At 48.3% G+C, this 16,007-nt stretch overlaps 1 protein-coding gene across 2 annotated transcripts in view; it reads left to right on the top strand.

The window, feature by feature from the left end:
- The window catches only part of LOC119971588 (embryonic protein UVS.2-like), a 126,763-nt gene that overhangs the window by 106,849 nt on the left and 3,907 nt on the right, over window positions 1–16,007 (top strand). Inside the window, exon 6 of one of the 2 annotated variants that reach the window (XM_038807359.1) lies at window positions 8,007–8,235. The exons of the other annotated variant lie outside the window; for it this stretch is intronic. Within the exon in view, the coding sequence (XP_038663287.1) occupies window positions 8,007–8,235 (229 nt within the window). The remainder of the gene's footprint in view (window positions 1–8,006; window positions 8,236–16,007) is intronic. 2 annotated transcript variants of the gene reach the window in all.

The following is a 16,007-nucleotide window of genomic DNA, read 5'->3' as shown; positions in this document are numbered from 1 at the left end:
ATACATTCCCGTTTCTGTCTGCAGTGGGCTCTGACGTCTCCCCTATACGTTCCTCCAATCACCTTAAAATTATATCCCCTCGTGACAGCCATTTCCACCCTGGGGAAAAGTCTCTGGCTATCCACTCTATCCATGCTGCTCATCACCTTGTACACCTCTATCAAGTCACCTCTCTGCCTTCTTTGCTCCAGTGAGAAAAGCCCTAGCTCCCTTAACCTTTCTTCAAAAAACATGCCCTCCATCCAGGCAGCATCCTGGTAAATCTCCCCTGTACCCGCTCCAAAGCATCCACGTCCTTCCTATAATGAGGCGACCAGAACTGAACACAATATTCCAAGTGTGTTCTAACTAGTGTTTTATAAAGCTGCAGCAAAACCTCACGGCTCTTAAACTCAATCCTCCTGTCAATGAAAGCCAACGCACCATACGCCTTCTTTTCAACCCTATCAACCTGGGTGGCAATGTTGAGGGATCTATGTACGTGGAACCCAAGATCCCTCTGTTCCTCCACACTTCCAAGAATCCTGCTTTTAACCCTGTATTCAGCATTCAAATTCGACCTTCCAAAATGAATCACTTCATATTTATCAAGGATGAACTCCATCTGCCACTTCTCAGCCCAGCTCTGCATCTTGTCAATGTCCTGTTGTAACTTGCAACAACCCTCAACACTCTATAACTCCCCCAACCTTCGTGTCATCGGCAAACTTACAAACCCACCCTTCCACTTCCTCATTCAAGTCATTTATAAAAACCACAAAGATCAGAGGTCGCAGAACAGATCCTTGCGGGACACCACTGGTTACCGACCTCCAGGCGGAATGCTTTCCATCCACCACCGCACGCTGTCTTCTTTCGGCCAGCCAATTCTGTATCCAGACAGCCAAATCTCCCTGTATCCCATGCCCCCTAACTTTCTGAATGAGCCTACTATATCTAATGTCCAATCTCTAGAAAACAAGCTAGACGAACTAAAAGCCAGACTCACTTTACAAAGAGAACTAAGGGACTGCTGCGTGCTCTGTTTCACGGAGACATGGCTCACTCCTGCTTCACTGGATTGTGCCCCACAACCAGAGGGCTTCTCAATCCACCAAATGGACCATATGGCGGCCTCAGGCAAGGCAACAGGAGGGGTCTGCCTCCTCATCAACACCTCCTGGTGCCTAGATTTAGCAACACTGGCGAGTTTCTGCTCCCCGGACCTAGAATACCTGACACTAAAATACTGCCCCTTCTACCTTCCGCAGGACTTCAGCTCCATTATCCTGACGGCAGTTTACATCCCACCCCATGCGAATGTGAAAATTGTACTGGACGAAATATTCACAACCACAAATAGCCTTGAAATGAAACATCCCGAGGCCTTGTTCATTGTAGCTGGGGACTTCAATCAGGCCAAGCTCAAGAGCGTACGACCAAGTTACCACCAACACATCACCTGTTCCACCAGAGGCCCAAACAGCTTAGACCGCTTTTACAGAAATATCAAACATGCCGACCACTCTATCACCCTCCCACACTTTGGCAAATCTGACCACAAGGCTGTGCTCCTGCTCCCGGCTGATAAGCAAAAACTGAATCGGGACAATCCGTCAAAGAAAATCGTGCATTGTTGGTCTGAGAAATTGGATGATCTCCAACGGGACTGAGAGTCAGTGGACTGGTCAGTATTTAAAAACTCTGCGATCAGCTTGAATGAGTACGCAACTCCAGTAACTGACTTTATTAGTATGTGTGTAGAAGACTATGTGCCAAAGAAGCAAATCCGCGTGTTTCCCAACTGGAAACCCTGGATGAACAGGGATATCCACTGCTTGCTGAAGTCTAGGTCTGGGGCTTTCAAGTCAGGCGACCCTGACCTCTACATGAAAGCCAGATACGATCTAAAGAAATCAAAGATGCCAAAAGACAATACCGGACCAAGATCGAGTCCCAGGCTAGCCACACGGATCCCCACCATGTATGGCAAGGTCTGCAAGACATAACAGGCTACAAGATGAAGGCATGTAAAATCGTCGGCTCCAATGCATCCCTCCCTGATGAGCTCAACGCATTCTATGCCCGCTTTGAGCAAGAGGTCAGCGAGAGCACGCCCTCCAACCCACAAGTCGCGGATGAACTTGTATCTGCGATCACCACTGCAGATGTCAGAGCAGCCTTCTTGAAGGTCAACCCACGGAAAGCCACTGGCCAGGATAGGGTACCCGGACGAACACTCGGGCCTTGCACGGGTCAGCTGGCGGGGGTATTCGCAGACATCTTCAAACTCTCTTTCCAACAATCTGCAGTCCCTATCTACTTCAAGAAGACGACTATTATCCCTGTATCAAAAAAAGTCAAGCAGTGTCCCTGAATGACTTTCGTCCAGTGGCTCTGACATCCATCATCATGAAGTGCTTCGACAGGTTAGCCATGGCACGAATCAACTCCAACCTCCCAGATTGCCTTGATCCACTACAGTTCGCCTACCACTGCAACAGATCCACAGCAGATGCCATCTCCATGGCCCTGCACTCTACCTTGGAACACCTAGATAACAAAGACACCTATGTCAGACTCCTATTTATCGACTACAGCTCAGCCTTCAACACCATCATTCCGACAAAACTCATCTCCAAATTCTGTGGCCTTGGCCTCGTCTCCTCCCTCTGTGACTTGACCCTGAACTTTCTAACCCACAGACGACAATCAGTAAAGATAGGCAACAACACCTCCTCCACGATCATCCTCAACACCAGTGCCCCACTAGGCTGTGTCCTCAGTCCCTGACTATACTCCTTATACACCTATGACTGTGTGGCCAAATTCCCCCGCAACTCGATTTTCAAATTTGCTGATGACACCACCATAGTGGGTCGGATTTCAAACAGAGTACAGGAACGAGATAGAGAATCTGGTGAACTGGTGCAACGACAATAATCTCTCCTTCAATGTCAACAAAACTAAGGAGATCGTCATTGACTTCAGGAAGCGTAGTGGAGAACATGCCCCTGTCTACATCAATGGTAACAAAGTAGAAAGGGTCGAAAGCTTCAAGATTTTAGGTGTACAGATTACCAACAGCCTGTCCTGGTCCCCCCATGCCAACACTATAGTTAAGAAAGCCCACCAATGACTACTTTTTCAGAAGACTAAGGAAATTTGGCATGTCAACTACAACCCTCACCAACGTCTACAAATGCACCATAGAAAACATTCTTTCTGGTTGTATCACAGCTTGTTATGCTCTGCCCAAGACTGCAGAAAATTACAAAAGCTCGTGAATGTAGCCCAGTCCATCGCGCAAACCAGCCTCCCATTCATTGACTCTATCTATAATTCCCGCTGCCTCAGAAAGGCAGCCAGCATAATTAAGGACTCCACGCACCCTGGATGTACTGTCAGGAAAAAGATACCAAAGTTTGAGGTCACGTACCAACCCACTCAAGAACAGTTTCTTCCCTACCGCCATCAGACTTTTGAATGGACCTACCTCGTATTAAGTTGATCTTTTCTCTACACCTTGCTATAACTGTAACATTATATTCTGCAGTCTCTCCTTCTTTCACTATGTACAGTATGCATTGTTTGTATAGCATGCAAGAAACAATACTTTTCACTGTATACTAATACATTTGACAATAATAAATCAGATCAAAAATTAGGAATATTATTAAATGCCTTACTGAAATCCATATGCACCACATCCACTGCCCGACCTTCATCGATGCGTCTCGTCACATTTGTGCCTCTCAAAGAATTGAATGAGGCTTGTGAGGCATGACCGGTCCCTCACAAAGCCATACTGACTATCTTTAATCAAACTATGTTTTTCTAAATAATCACAAATCCTAACTCTCAGAACCCTTTCCAATATTTTGCTCACCACAGACCTAAGACTGATGGGTCTGTAATTCCCAGGGATTTCCCTATTCCCTTTGTTGAACAGGGGAACAACATTCGCCTCCCTCCAATCATTCGGTACTACTCCAGTGGAGAGTGAGGACGCAAAGATCATCGCCAACGGTCCAACAATCTCCTCCCTCGCTTCCCGTAGTTACCTTGGGTATATCCCATCAGGCCCAGGGGACTAATCCATCCAGACGCTTTTCAAAATTTCCAGCATATCGTCCTTCTTAATATCAATCTGTTTGAGTCTGTTAACCTGGTTCACATTTCTCATGGGCAACAAGGTCCCTCTCTCTCGTGAATACTGAAGCAAAATATTCATTTCGGCCCTCCCCCATCTCCTCAGACTCTAGGCACAAGTTCCTTCTACTATCCCTGATCGGCCCTACTCTCACTCTGATCATCCTCTTATTTCCCACATAAGTGAAGAATGCCTTCGGGTTTTCCCTAATCCTTTCCGCCAGGGCTTTTTCATGCCCCCTTCTAGCTCTCCTCAGTCCATTTTTGAGTTCCTTCCTGGCTACCTTGTAACCCTCTCTAGCCGAGTCAGATCCTTGCTTCCTCAACCTTACATAAGCTTCATTCTTCCTCTTGACTAGAAGCTCCACTTCTCTTGTCATCCAAGGCTCCTTCACCTTACCATTCCTTCCTTGTCTCAGTGCTCCATAAGCAATTCCTACATTACTGTTGTGCATTTCCCTAAAAACAATTGTTCCCACTTTCTGCTCCTCGGCTCCTGTCTAATAGCAGCATAATTTCCCCTCCCCCAATTAAATATCTTTGCATACTGTGAGTTCCTATCCCTCTCCATGATGATGGCAAAGGTCAAGGAGTTGTGGTCACTGTCACCAAAATGCTCTCCCACCGAGACATCTGACATCCGGCCTGGTTCGTTGCCGACCACTTTTCCAATATCTGCCGCCCAATCTGTTACTCGATCTCTCTGCTACTGCTGGGGAGTCTATAGAAAATTCCCAATAAAGTAACTGCTTGTTTCTGACTTCCATCCACACTGACTCAGTAGACAAACCCTGCTCAACTACCTCCTTTTCTACAGCTATGGTGCACACCCTAATTAACAGTGCCATTTCCCCTCCTCTTTTACCTCCCTCCCTATTCTTCTGAAAACATCTAAACCCCGGAACATCCAACAACCATTCCTACCCCTTTGAAATCCATGTCTCCGTAATGGCCACAATATCGTAGTTCCAAGTACTGATCCATGCTCTAACTTCACCTCCCTTATTCCTGGCACTCCTTGCATTGAAACAGGCACACTTTAACCCATTTCACTAAGTGCAACTTTGTCCTATCAACTGTCTATCCCTCCTCACAGACTTGCTGCATTCTATTTTTGCCTGTTCAACAGCTATCCTATCCTCTGATCCATAGCTCTGGTTCCCACCCCCCTGCAAAACAAGTTTAAACCCTCCCGATGAGCTCTAGCAAACCTCTCACCCAAGATATTGGTGCCCCTCCAGTTTAGGTGCAATCCTTCCTTCATGTACAGGTCCCACCTTCCCCAGAAGATATACCAATGATCCACATATCTGAAGCTTTCCCTCCTGCACCAGCCCTGTAGCCACGTGTTCAGCTGCACTCATTCTTTGTTCCTTGCCTCACTTGCACGTGGCACCGGTAGCAATCTTGAGATCACTACTCTGCTTGTCCTGCTCTTTAGCTTCCAACCTAACTCGCTAAAATCATTTTTTAGATCCTGATCCCTTTTCTGAGCGGTGTCGTTGGTGCCTATGTGCACAACGATTTCTGGTTGCTCACCCTCCCTCTTAAGAATCCTGTAGACTCAATCCGAGACATCCCTGGCCCTGGCACCCGGGATGCAAAATACCTTCCGGGAGTCTCGCTCGTGACCACAGAATCTCCTATGCATTCCCCTAACCATTGAGTCTCCTCTCACTATTGCTTTTCTAATCTCCATCCTTCCCTTCTGAGCCACAGAGCTGCATTAAGTGCCAGAGACCTGGCCGCTAGGGCCTTCCCCCGATATGTCATCACCCCACCCTCCCCAACAGCATCCAAAACGGTATACTTGTTTTGAAGGGGAACGGTCACGACGGATCCCTGAACTGTCTGCCCGTTCATTTTCCTTCTCCTGACTGTAACCCAGCTACTCTTGTTCTGTATCTGGGTGTGGGAAACTCCCTGTAACTCTTCTCTATCACCTCCTCTGCCTCCCGGAAGATCCGAAGTTCATCCAGCTCCAGCTCCCGTTCCTTAACATGGTCTCTGAGGAGTTGAAGTTGGGTGCACTTCCTGCAGGTGTAGTCAACGGGGACACCGGTGGTATCCCTCACCACCCACATCCTACAGGAGGAGCATGCAACTGCCCTAGCCTCCATCCCCTCTGATCTTATAGAATAGCTGCCTTGTGGACCAACTGGAACTTCGCCCTCCGACTCTGCTCCCAGTCAGCTGCAGTCTCTGTAAACTCCTGTCTCCCTTCTCGCTCTTTGAGGAAATGAAGTGAAAGGAACACCTTGCTCCATCCTCACCTAACTCCCTCAGTCACCAAACTCTCACTATAGTACTCAAATGCACCCAAATTCAGCACTCAGTGCAAACGAATAAGGGAAAAGGTTTGGCATTAATCATCGCTGATGTAGTTGCAGTTTCCAAGTAATAAACTTATTCAAGAGATTTGCGTTGGCACAGTTTCATCCTTCGGCCACCAGATGATGTTTTACACAGGAGTTCCAGGTTGGTGCAATTCTGCCCTTCTACCACTGGATGGAGCTAGGTACAAGATATTCAGGTCGATGTAATTCCTGCCTTTGGCCACCTGATGAAGTTCCGTGTCCCGGATGAATTACTACTTTCCTTCTTAAATCACAGATTTTCTCCCCTTTGTCTGATCCCTGTCCAGAAACTCCGGTCCTACTTTACAGAATGGTCTCAGTTTGAGCTTCTCCCAGCCGTTCAGAAAGACAATTAAAGACTCACAGATCTGGTTGAGAAACTGTTTGCAGTGTTCCACATCACAAGTGTTCCTTTACGGTTCTGACTGCTTACTGTCTTTAACCAGGGGAGTCTCCACAGATCTAGTTAGAATGACTCTTAAAATCACCTGGCAAAGACAGAAGGGAAGAGTCTTCAACCTGCTCTCTAACTGGCTCTTTAGATTACCTGCCTTCCTTCTGAAAGGTTCTGAATGGCTTCACCAATCATGGGCAACAATAGGCGATGGCTGAGAAGTCTACATTCACAGATTGGCTTCTTACAAAGCCAATCAAACTGATGTCATGGGCTCTGAAGGTTAAATCTTGGCCTGGTTCATCAGAACAGGGGTGCTTCAGTGTCCCCAAAATCCGTAGTTTGTATGAAAATCTCAGTGTTTCAGCAGCTAGCAAGAAGATAATGGATTAAAGACAGTCAGGGCAGGAATTGAAAAAAAAAGGAAGCAGACCATACTGTTTTACAACAGTAACCTAACACATGCATCATTAATAGAGACATAGCTAAGTTAAGCAGAGGAAGTAAAAATAGTACATTGTGTTGTAAAGTTTTGTATTTTGGGTAGAAGAATCCAGACTTTATGGCAATTGAGTGGTTGGTGGCCGATGGATTGGCCAGGGACAGTATTCTGCCTGGCAACTGACAGCGATTTGTTCCTGACACAAGAGAAACCACTGGACCCTCAAGGTGGCAGCATCTCTCTTTTTCTGCTCTGCCGCCTACTGTCTGAAGGCCGTGAAAGAATAAGCTGTTTCTCTCTCTCGAATGTTGTCTGCCTGCTTTTCTGTGAGTCTACAGTGAAAATCATTGCAAGTTGGAAGAAAAGATAATATCCACCTGAAAGCCTCGACTGAAGATGGAACTAACTGGAAGATGTCGACCTGAAACAAAAACCCTTAACATTTTAAGTTCATTATTTTACACCCCTCTTTCTCCTCTGTGTTTGTCTGTCTGTGTGTATGTGTAGAGTGTGAAGCGAGTCAAAAAGGAGGGAGGAACTTAATGCTGGGCTACAACTGACCATACAGCTTATTGTCTTGACAAGTTCAGAACGAGGAGATAGAGGCCATTTTACGTACACAGTTTTCTAAAAACGTGTAAAGGTATTTAAAATTTTCCTATTACATGTTGTTCTTTAACAGATACAAATGACTGTTACTACACACAATCTTCAGATATCGGATGCATGTTTAAAAGCTTATTTGCTTATTCGTGATGTCTCTAAAGCACCTCCAGTCTTAAAAGCAAAATTGTGCACAACTGTACCACCATTTCTGGTTACTGGAAGGGCAATTATGCTTGAGTTCTATCATCCTGGGGCAGCGAACCGTCCTGCATTTACGGCTCAATATAAAGCTGTTTTCGCTACAGGTAAGACAGCTCTCAGAAACTAATGATTACTTTGGCTGGTGACTTGAAAATCAAAAAAACACATTGTTGCCACAGGTGGAGAACATGGGGGAACATTGCTTATTTTTATGATTAGTTTTTAATTACTGAGCAAATAGTGATTTATAAAAAGCAAAATACTGTGAATGCTGACCATCTGAAATAAAAGCAAAACATTTCAAATGGGCCTGACAGTATCTGGGGAGTTGATTTAGGGCAAATAACATTCATTTGAGGTTCTGAAGAGAGGTTATGCACAGAATTATTATCTTGGCATTATTATGACCAAGGCAGATGATAATTGCTACTTAAACCAAAATCCTAGTGGGAAACTCGGCTTCTCGGGCCAAATACTTTTTTATATTCTGAAAATGAGAAGGAAAAGTGTACTCTTAGCTGCACGAAATCCAGTAACACTTTTGGGATTTTAAAATTAAAAGAAAAACATTTACTAACAATGAGAAAAAACCTAAACACACAAGATTGCAATTACACAGTGAAAATTAGTCTTCCAAAACATCCCCCCAAAAGGCTGTCCACTTACAGACCCACAAGTTATCACCCTCCACACAATAATCTGTATAGATGTTTAACAATAAAAATCCAGTGATATACCTCAAGGCAAACTGCTGTCCACCTTAAAATAGCATACCACATGGCCTGTCAACACGTCTTTTCCACTCTGTTGCAGAAATCCAATACTTCAGAACAAGATTGCTTTTTTCAGCCTCAAGGATTTTCTGTTTTGACTTGAATACTGATTCAAGCTGCTCCTTCTCGCAGGCCAGAGTTGTTCCCAGCAGGTCTTCCTCACACAGTGTACCACTAAGCTTTCAACATCTCTCTTTAAATATCCTTTTTAACTTTCATCTACGATTCTATCTTTGAACTGAACTTCTCCAAAATATAAAAATCTATATTTCTATTTTCTCTCTGCTTTCAGGTCAAGAAAATATATTATGCCCCCTTCTGTTGAACATGAACCCACTATAAAATACAAATGGTCACCTCTGACTTCCTTTTGATATTCAAACAAACTCTCAAAACCCAACATATCTAGAAATGCAATATGTCAGATCCAACCTATTTACTTGTACCCACCATAATGTCCAATTACAAATGCCCAAACCTAACACTTTTAATCCTTTTCCCTCAACTCTTGCAGTCAAATGGCCTCCATTCATCTTTTCCCAGCTCTTATAAATCATTTATACATAAACACACTTACAGGCCCACAGTTTCTTTACAGAAGAACACAATGTTCCCAGTAATATTTTCTTTAAAGTATCCAATCTCAGAACCTGTACGTTTAAATACAGCTGTCTTAAATTGGCATCTTTAAAATACTTGGTGATCTTCAACCTATCGTGAGTGGACTAAGGTTTCATAGTGTTTATTTGGCTATTTCTAGAATAGAATTTCTAGACTGTGAGGCAACAATGCCACTCTGCCACCTATATTGACTTCCTGTATTGCCAACTCAGCCTGCCATTTTACCATCTACAAGGAGCAAACACAGAAAATCTGACCCTATCTACACCATTTCTACTGGACCTTCTGTACAATTGCATATAAGATATTGCTGTGTGCCTATCTCATTGTGTGAAGCAAAAGTAAATGACAGAGTATTGGTTTTTAGCCTGTTGACCTCCCTGAATGAATACCTCATTGGACTTTGATAATGTGTTCCGATTCCAGCTGATATTACTACTGGATTACTACTCAGATCCCAGGATGGAACCTCCCTTGACAGATCCTCAGCGAGATTCTCCATTCCTGAGTTTTGGCGCCAGTACAGGATTCGTAAACTTCCATGACAGCAAATCTGGTGCCGCACCTTGATCGATTTGACGACCGTTAAGGGGCTAGCACTGGAGCCACATGGAACACAATTGATTCCAATGAGAAATGGTGCTGATTCACCGGATTCACCGATTGACACTCAGGAGGCTGACAAGCTGCAGTTACATAAACACACTTCACTCCCTACACAGACACCAAACCAGCCCACAAGATGGCAGCAAGGAGAGCAGCCCTGAGATTCACTGACACTGAGCTTGAGACCCTCCTGGATGCTGTGGAACAGAAGCAGGCTACCCAGTACCCCGGCCTGGGAAGAAGGCTGCTGTACCTAGGCGCAGGTGACAGAGGCAGTAAGCGCCACAAGGTACACCATCCGACAGGCCTGCAGAGCCTTTAACAACTACACAACCTCCTCAAGGCAGCCAGGGTGAGTAGGCAGCACTATGCCCCTCGCACCAAACCCCATTCCACACCCATAATCGTGACCCCCGCAACCGGAGGGTGGCCGAATCCACAGCCTGCTGGCATCCATACCGGCTGCCATGGCTGGATGCGCAGCCCACTGAAGTCATCAGCTAGTCACCCCTGGGCTGCTTGCGTCAGACTGTCCAATAATGTGCGTTTTATGCTGTCCCCCTGCCTCCATCCCCAGATGGGCACCCACAACAGCAGGGAGTGGGAAAAATCTGGAGAGGGACCACCAGACCTGCAGCCGCTCACCGCAGCAAAGCAGTGGGCCATGGGTGTGGTTGGCTGGCCTGAGATGGTGTTTCACCTTAGAATTTCAGGCTGGTGCGATTCCACTCTTTAGGTTCCAGGTGGAGCTAAGTCCGGGGTGTTCAGATCAGTGCAGTTCTTGTTGCCGGACACCAGATGTTGCTGTACATAGGATGCTCAGATCTGTGAACTTCTGCATTTCTACCACCAATTGGAGCAATGTCTTATACTGTGAGAACAGTACAGATCTGACCCTGGAATTTAGCAGTTTTTAGTTGTCTGATTTCTGTACAAGACTCTGGTGGCTTTCTCATAAATGCTTCCTGATGAGACCATCAATTCACTAGACACGTGATTGGAAGTGAACAGTGGTTTTAATAGTCTTACAACTGAGCCTGCCTGCAGCGAGATGAACTGGCAGCAGGCTCACGACTGCAGATCTTTATACTTCCGGTTAGTGGGAGGAGCCATGGGCGGAGCCACGGGTGGAGCCCAGTACAAACTCCTCATCTCCCCCTATGGGCAGAACCGCGCAACGGCTCGTATACAGAGCCCACAAGGACACAATACATATGATACAACACAGTGTGAATTACTAGGTTTATAATTCGCCACATCCACCCCCTGTAAAAAAAATCAAGTCCGGTGGGGGTGATGGGTCTACAAATTGAGCTGGTCCGGCGGCCGAGAAGTCATTTGGGGTCGGCGAAGCACCGGGATTGCAGCCTCTTCTGGTGGCTGGGCGGTGACGATCGGTCATGGTACGATAGTGGACTCCGGGGGTGATTCGGTTCGAGCTTCGTACCCGACTGGTTCGACTGGCGACGGGGAGCGCCGGAAACCCATAGGCGCGGGGGCGCCGAGCACGGGCAATGAACCTGTAGGTGCTGGGGCGCAGGGCGCGGAGGGAAACAGTGTCCTGACGGCCGTCAGGGTCTTCGATGAAGGCGTATTGGGGGTTCGAGTGGAGTAGGAGCACTCTCTCTCTACGAGTGGGTCAGTTTTGTGTGCCCAGACGTGCTTCTGGAGGAGAACCGGGCCCGGTGTCTTCAACTATGCTGGGAGCGAAACCCCCGTGGTAGTGCCCCTAGAAAAAACAAATAGCCATTCGTGAGGGGTCTGGTTGGTGGCTGTACATAGGAGGGACATGAAGCGCTTCGGGGAGGACCTCCTGCCAATGGGAGGTCAGGAGATTCCTGGACTGGAGGGTTAGTAGGACGGTCTTCCAGACCATCGCGTTCTCCCTCTCCACCTGCCCGTTCCCCCTGGGGTTGTAGCTGGTAGTCCTGCTCAAGGCAATGCCCTTGTCGAGCAGGTACTGACGCAGCTCATCGCTCATAAAGGACGAACCCCTGTCGCTGTGTACGTAGCTGGGGAACCCGACCAGGGTGAAGATACTGTGCAGGGCTCTGATGACTGTGTGGGAGGTCATATCGGGGCATGGAATAGCAAAGGGGAAGCGGGAGAGCTCGTCGATGACGTTCAGGAAGTACACATTCCGATTGGTCGAGGGGAGTGGCCCTTTGAAATCGATGCTCAGGCGTTCAAAGGGCCGGGAGGCCTTTACCAGGTGGGCCCTGTCTGGTCTGTAGAAGTGCGGTTTGCACTCCGCACAGATCGGGCAATCCCTGGTGATGGCTTTGGAGAAAGGCAGGTTTCGGGCTTTGATGCAGAGGGCAAGCCGGGTGACCCCTGGATGGCAGAGGTCATTGTGGATAGCTTCCAGGCGGTCATCTTGCGCGCTGGCGCATGTGCCGCGGGACAGGGCATCTGGAGCTCGTTGAGCTTCGCCGGTCAATACATAATATCGTACTTGTAGGTGGAGAGTTCGATCCTCCACCGTAGGACCTTATCATTTTTAATTTTGCCCCTTTGTGAGTTGTCAAACATGAAGGCAACCGATCTTTGGTTGGTGATGAGGGTGAACCTCCTACCTGCGAGGTAGTGCCTCTAGTGTCGTATAGCTTCCACGATGGCTTGTGCTTTCTTTTCGACTGAGGAGTGCCGAAGTTCCGAAGCGGAGAGGGTTCGGGAGAAAAAGGCGACTGGTCTCCCTGTCTGATTTAGTGTGGCTGCGAGAGCGACCTCTGAGGCATCGCTCTCCACCTGTAAGGGGACGGATTCATCCACCATGGTCGCTTTGGCGATGTCCTCCTTGATGCAGGTGAAGGCCTGGCGAGTCTCATCCGACAGAGGAAAGAGTGTGGCCTTAAATAGTGGGCGGTCTTTGTCCGCATACTGAGGGACCTACTGGGCATAATACGAGAAAAATCCCAGGCCTTTGAGGGCCCTGCGACAATGAGGGAGAGGGAGTTGCAAACGGACCGGGTCGGGGCCCAGGACTCCATTTTCAACGACATAGCCGAGGATGGCTAGCCTGGTCGTGTGGAAAATGCATTTCTCCGTGTTATACGTGAGGTTGAGTTTCTGAGCAGTCTGGAGAAATCGATGGAGGTTAGCGTCGTGGTCCTGCTGATCATGGCCGCAGATGGTGACGTTGTCCAAGTATGGAAACATGGCCCACAGCCCGTACTGGTCCACCATTCGGTCCATTGCTCGTTGGAACACTGAGACCCCATTCGTGACGCCAAAGGGAACCCAGAGGAAATGGAAGAGGCAGCCATATGCCTCGAACGACGTGTATTGCCAGTCCCCCGGGCGGATTGGGAGCTGGTGGTATGCAGACTTCAGAGCCACCGCGGAGAAAATGCGATACTGGGCGATCTGATTCACCATGTCTGCAATCCTGGGGATGGGGTACGCATCAAGGAGCGATTAATGGTCTGGCTATAGTCCACTACCATTCGGAATTTTTCCCTGCTCTTGACGACCATCACCTGAGCTCTGCAGGGGCTATTACTGGCCTCTATGATCCTCTCACGTAGGAGCCTATGGACCTCGGTTCTGATAAACACCCTGTCCTGCAGGCTGTACCACTTGCTGCGAGTGGCTACGGGTTTGCAGTCCGGAGTGAGATTGGCAAAGAGTGGAGGGGGGTCGATTTTTAGCGTCGCTAGACTGCAGATAGTGAGTGGAGGTAGGGGCCCGCTGAAGCTGAGTGTGAGGCTTTTGAGGTTGCACTGGAAGTCGAGTCCCAGTAAGAGTGGGGCGCAGAGTTCGGGGAGTACGTAGCTGGAAGTTAGAGTAGCTGGCGCCCTGAATCGTCAGGGTCACGACGGTGCGCCCTTGGAGGTGAACAGAGTGTGAGCCCCAAGCGAGGGAGATCGTTTGCCGTATAGGGAAAATAGGGAGCGAACAGCGTCTTACCAGATCTGGATGTACAAAGCTCACGGTGCTCCCAGAGTCGAAGAGGCACGGTGTACAGTACCCATTGATTTTAACGGTCATCATCGAGTTGCGGAGGTGTTTCAGACGCGACTGGTCCAACGTGACCGTGCTGAGTTGCGGGTAGTTGGCGGCTCGATCAGCAGTGCTGGAGTGGCCCCGTGATGACTGTCCGCTGAGGTCGTAGTCTTCGAGGTGAGTTTCAGAGTTTGAAGAGGATGGATCCCAAGATGGCCGCCCCTGTGGATTGCACGTGGTGGGCGGCGAGGAATATGGCGCCCAAGGTGGCGAACGCCATGAGTCGCATGTGGCCGGCCGCGTGGAGGAGGGTTGCCAAGATGGCGGCCCCAATGAGTTGCATGTGTTGGGTGGGGGCGGAGTCGGCATACAGGCCGCAGCATTTCGGGGCCTGCGGGTCTGCGAGTTTTCGAAGCGAGTGCTCTGGGCTGTGGGAGTGTTTGGAGAGAGGGATTTCTTCGCCAGGCAGACCCGGGCATAGGCTTTTAAATCGCGCAGGAATTCGTCCAGCGACTCCGCGGGGCGCTGGCGGTAGGTCGTAAAAATGTGGCGCGCGTAGACCTCGTTGATGGGCCTCACGTACATTCGATCGAGCATGGCCAGGGCCTCCATATACGAGGTAGTACTGTTAAGTTGAGTAGAGATACGGTGGCTCACCCTTGCGTGCAGTAGGCTGAGTTTCTGCTCCGCCATAGTTTCTGAAGTGCTTGATTCAGCCAGGTAGGCCTTGAAACATCTGAGCCAGTGTAGAAAGATTTATTTCGCCTCTGCAGCCTGCGGGTGGAGTTCTAGTCGGTCAGGTTTGAGGGCTGATTCCATAGTTGTTTTCTTCAAGTTTCCTTTAAACAGGAAAGGCTTCACAGATTTTGTTACAACGCTTCTAAAATCGCCAAGCACAGAGAGAGAGGAGACTGTGACTTCTGGGTCCTTACTTAGCTGGCTGCTTAACAGAACCAAGCAAAAGATGATACTCTCCAGAAGACCGGCCTTCTTTCCTGAAAGTTTCTGACTGGCTTCACAAACCACAGGCCCCGATAGGAGGACCTTGAAAATTCCACCTACACCGATTGGTTGCTTGCCAAGTCTATTAAACTGCAACAGATTCACTGTGTGTCTGAACGGGACTGATCCACACTGCAACAGATTCAGTGTGTGAATGGGACTGACCCACACTGCAACAGATTCACTGTGTCTGTGTACGGGACTGACACACACTGCAACAGATTCACTGTGTCTGTGAACGGGACAGACCCACACTGCAACAGATACACTGTGTCTGTGAACCAGACTGACCCACACTGCAGCAGATTCACTGTGTGAACCAGACTGACCCACACTGCAACAGATTCACTGTGTGAACGGGACTGACCCACACAGCAACAGATTCACTGTGTCTGTGAACGGGACAGACCCACACTGCAACAGATTCACTGTGTCTGTGAACGGGACTGATCCACACTGCAACAGAATCACTTTGTGAACGGGACAGACCCACACTGCAGCAGATTCACTGTGTGAACGGGACTGACCCACACAGCAACAGATTCACTGTGTGAACGGGACTGACCCACACTGCAACAGATTCACTGTGTCTGTGAACGGGACTGATCCACACTGCAACAGAATCACTTTGTGAACGGGACAGACCCACACTGCAACAGATTCACTGTGTGAACCAGACTGACCTACACTGCAACAGATTCACTGTGTGTGTGAACGGGACAGACCCACACTGCAACAGATTCACTGTGTCTGTGAACCAGACTGACCCACACTGCAACAGATTCACTGTGTGAACGGGACTGACCCACACTGCAGCAGATTCACTGTGTGAACCAGACTGACCCACACTGCAACAGATTCACTGTGTGAACGGGACTGACCCACACTGCAACAGATTCACTGTGTCTGTGAACCAGACTGACCCACAC

This window comes from Scyliorhinus canicula, chromosome 9, assembly GCF_902713615.1.
Source record: "Scyliorhinus canicula chromosome 9, sScyCan1.1, whole genome shotgun sequence".
Classification (NCBI taxonomy): domain Eukaryota; kingdom Metazoa; phylum Chordata; class Chondrichthyes; order Carcharhiniformes; family Scyliorhinidae; genus Scyliorhinus; species Scyliorhinus canicula.
Note: the sequence above shows the minus strand (reverse complement) of the source record. Positions and strands in the feature narration are given on the sequence as shown.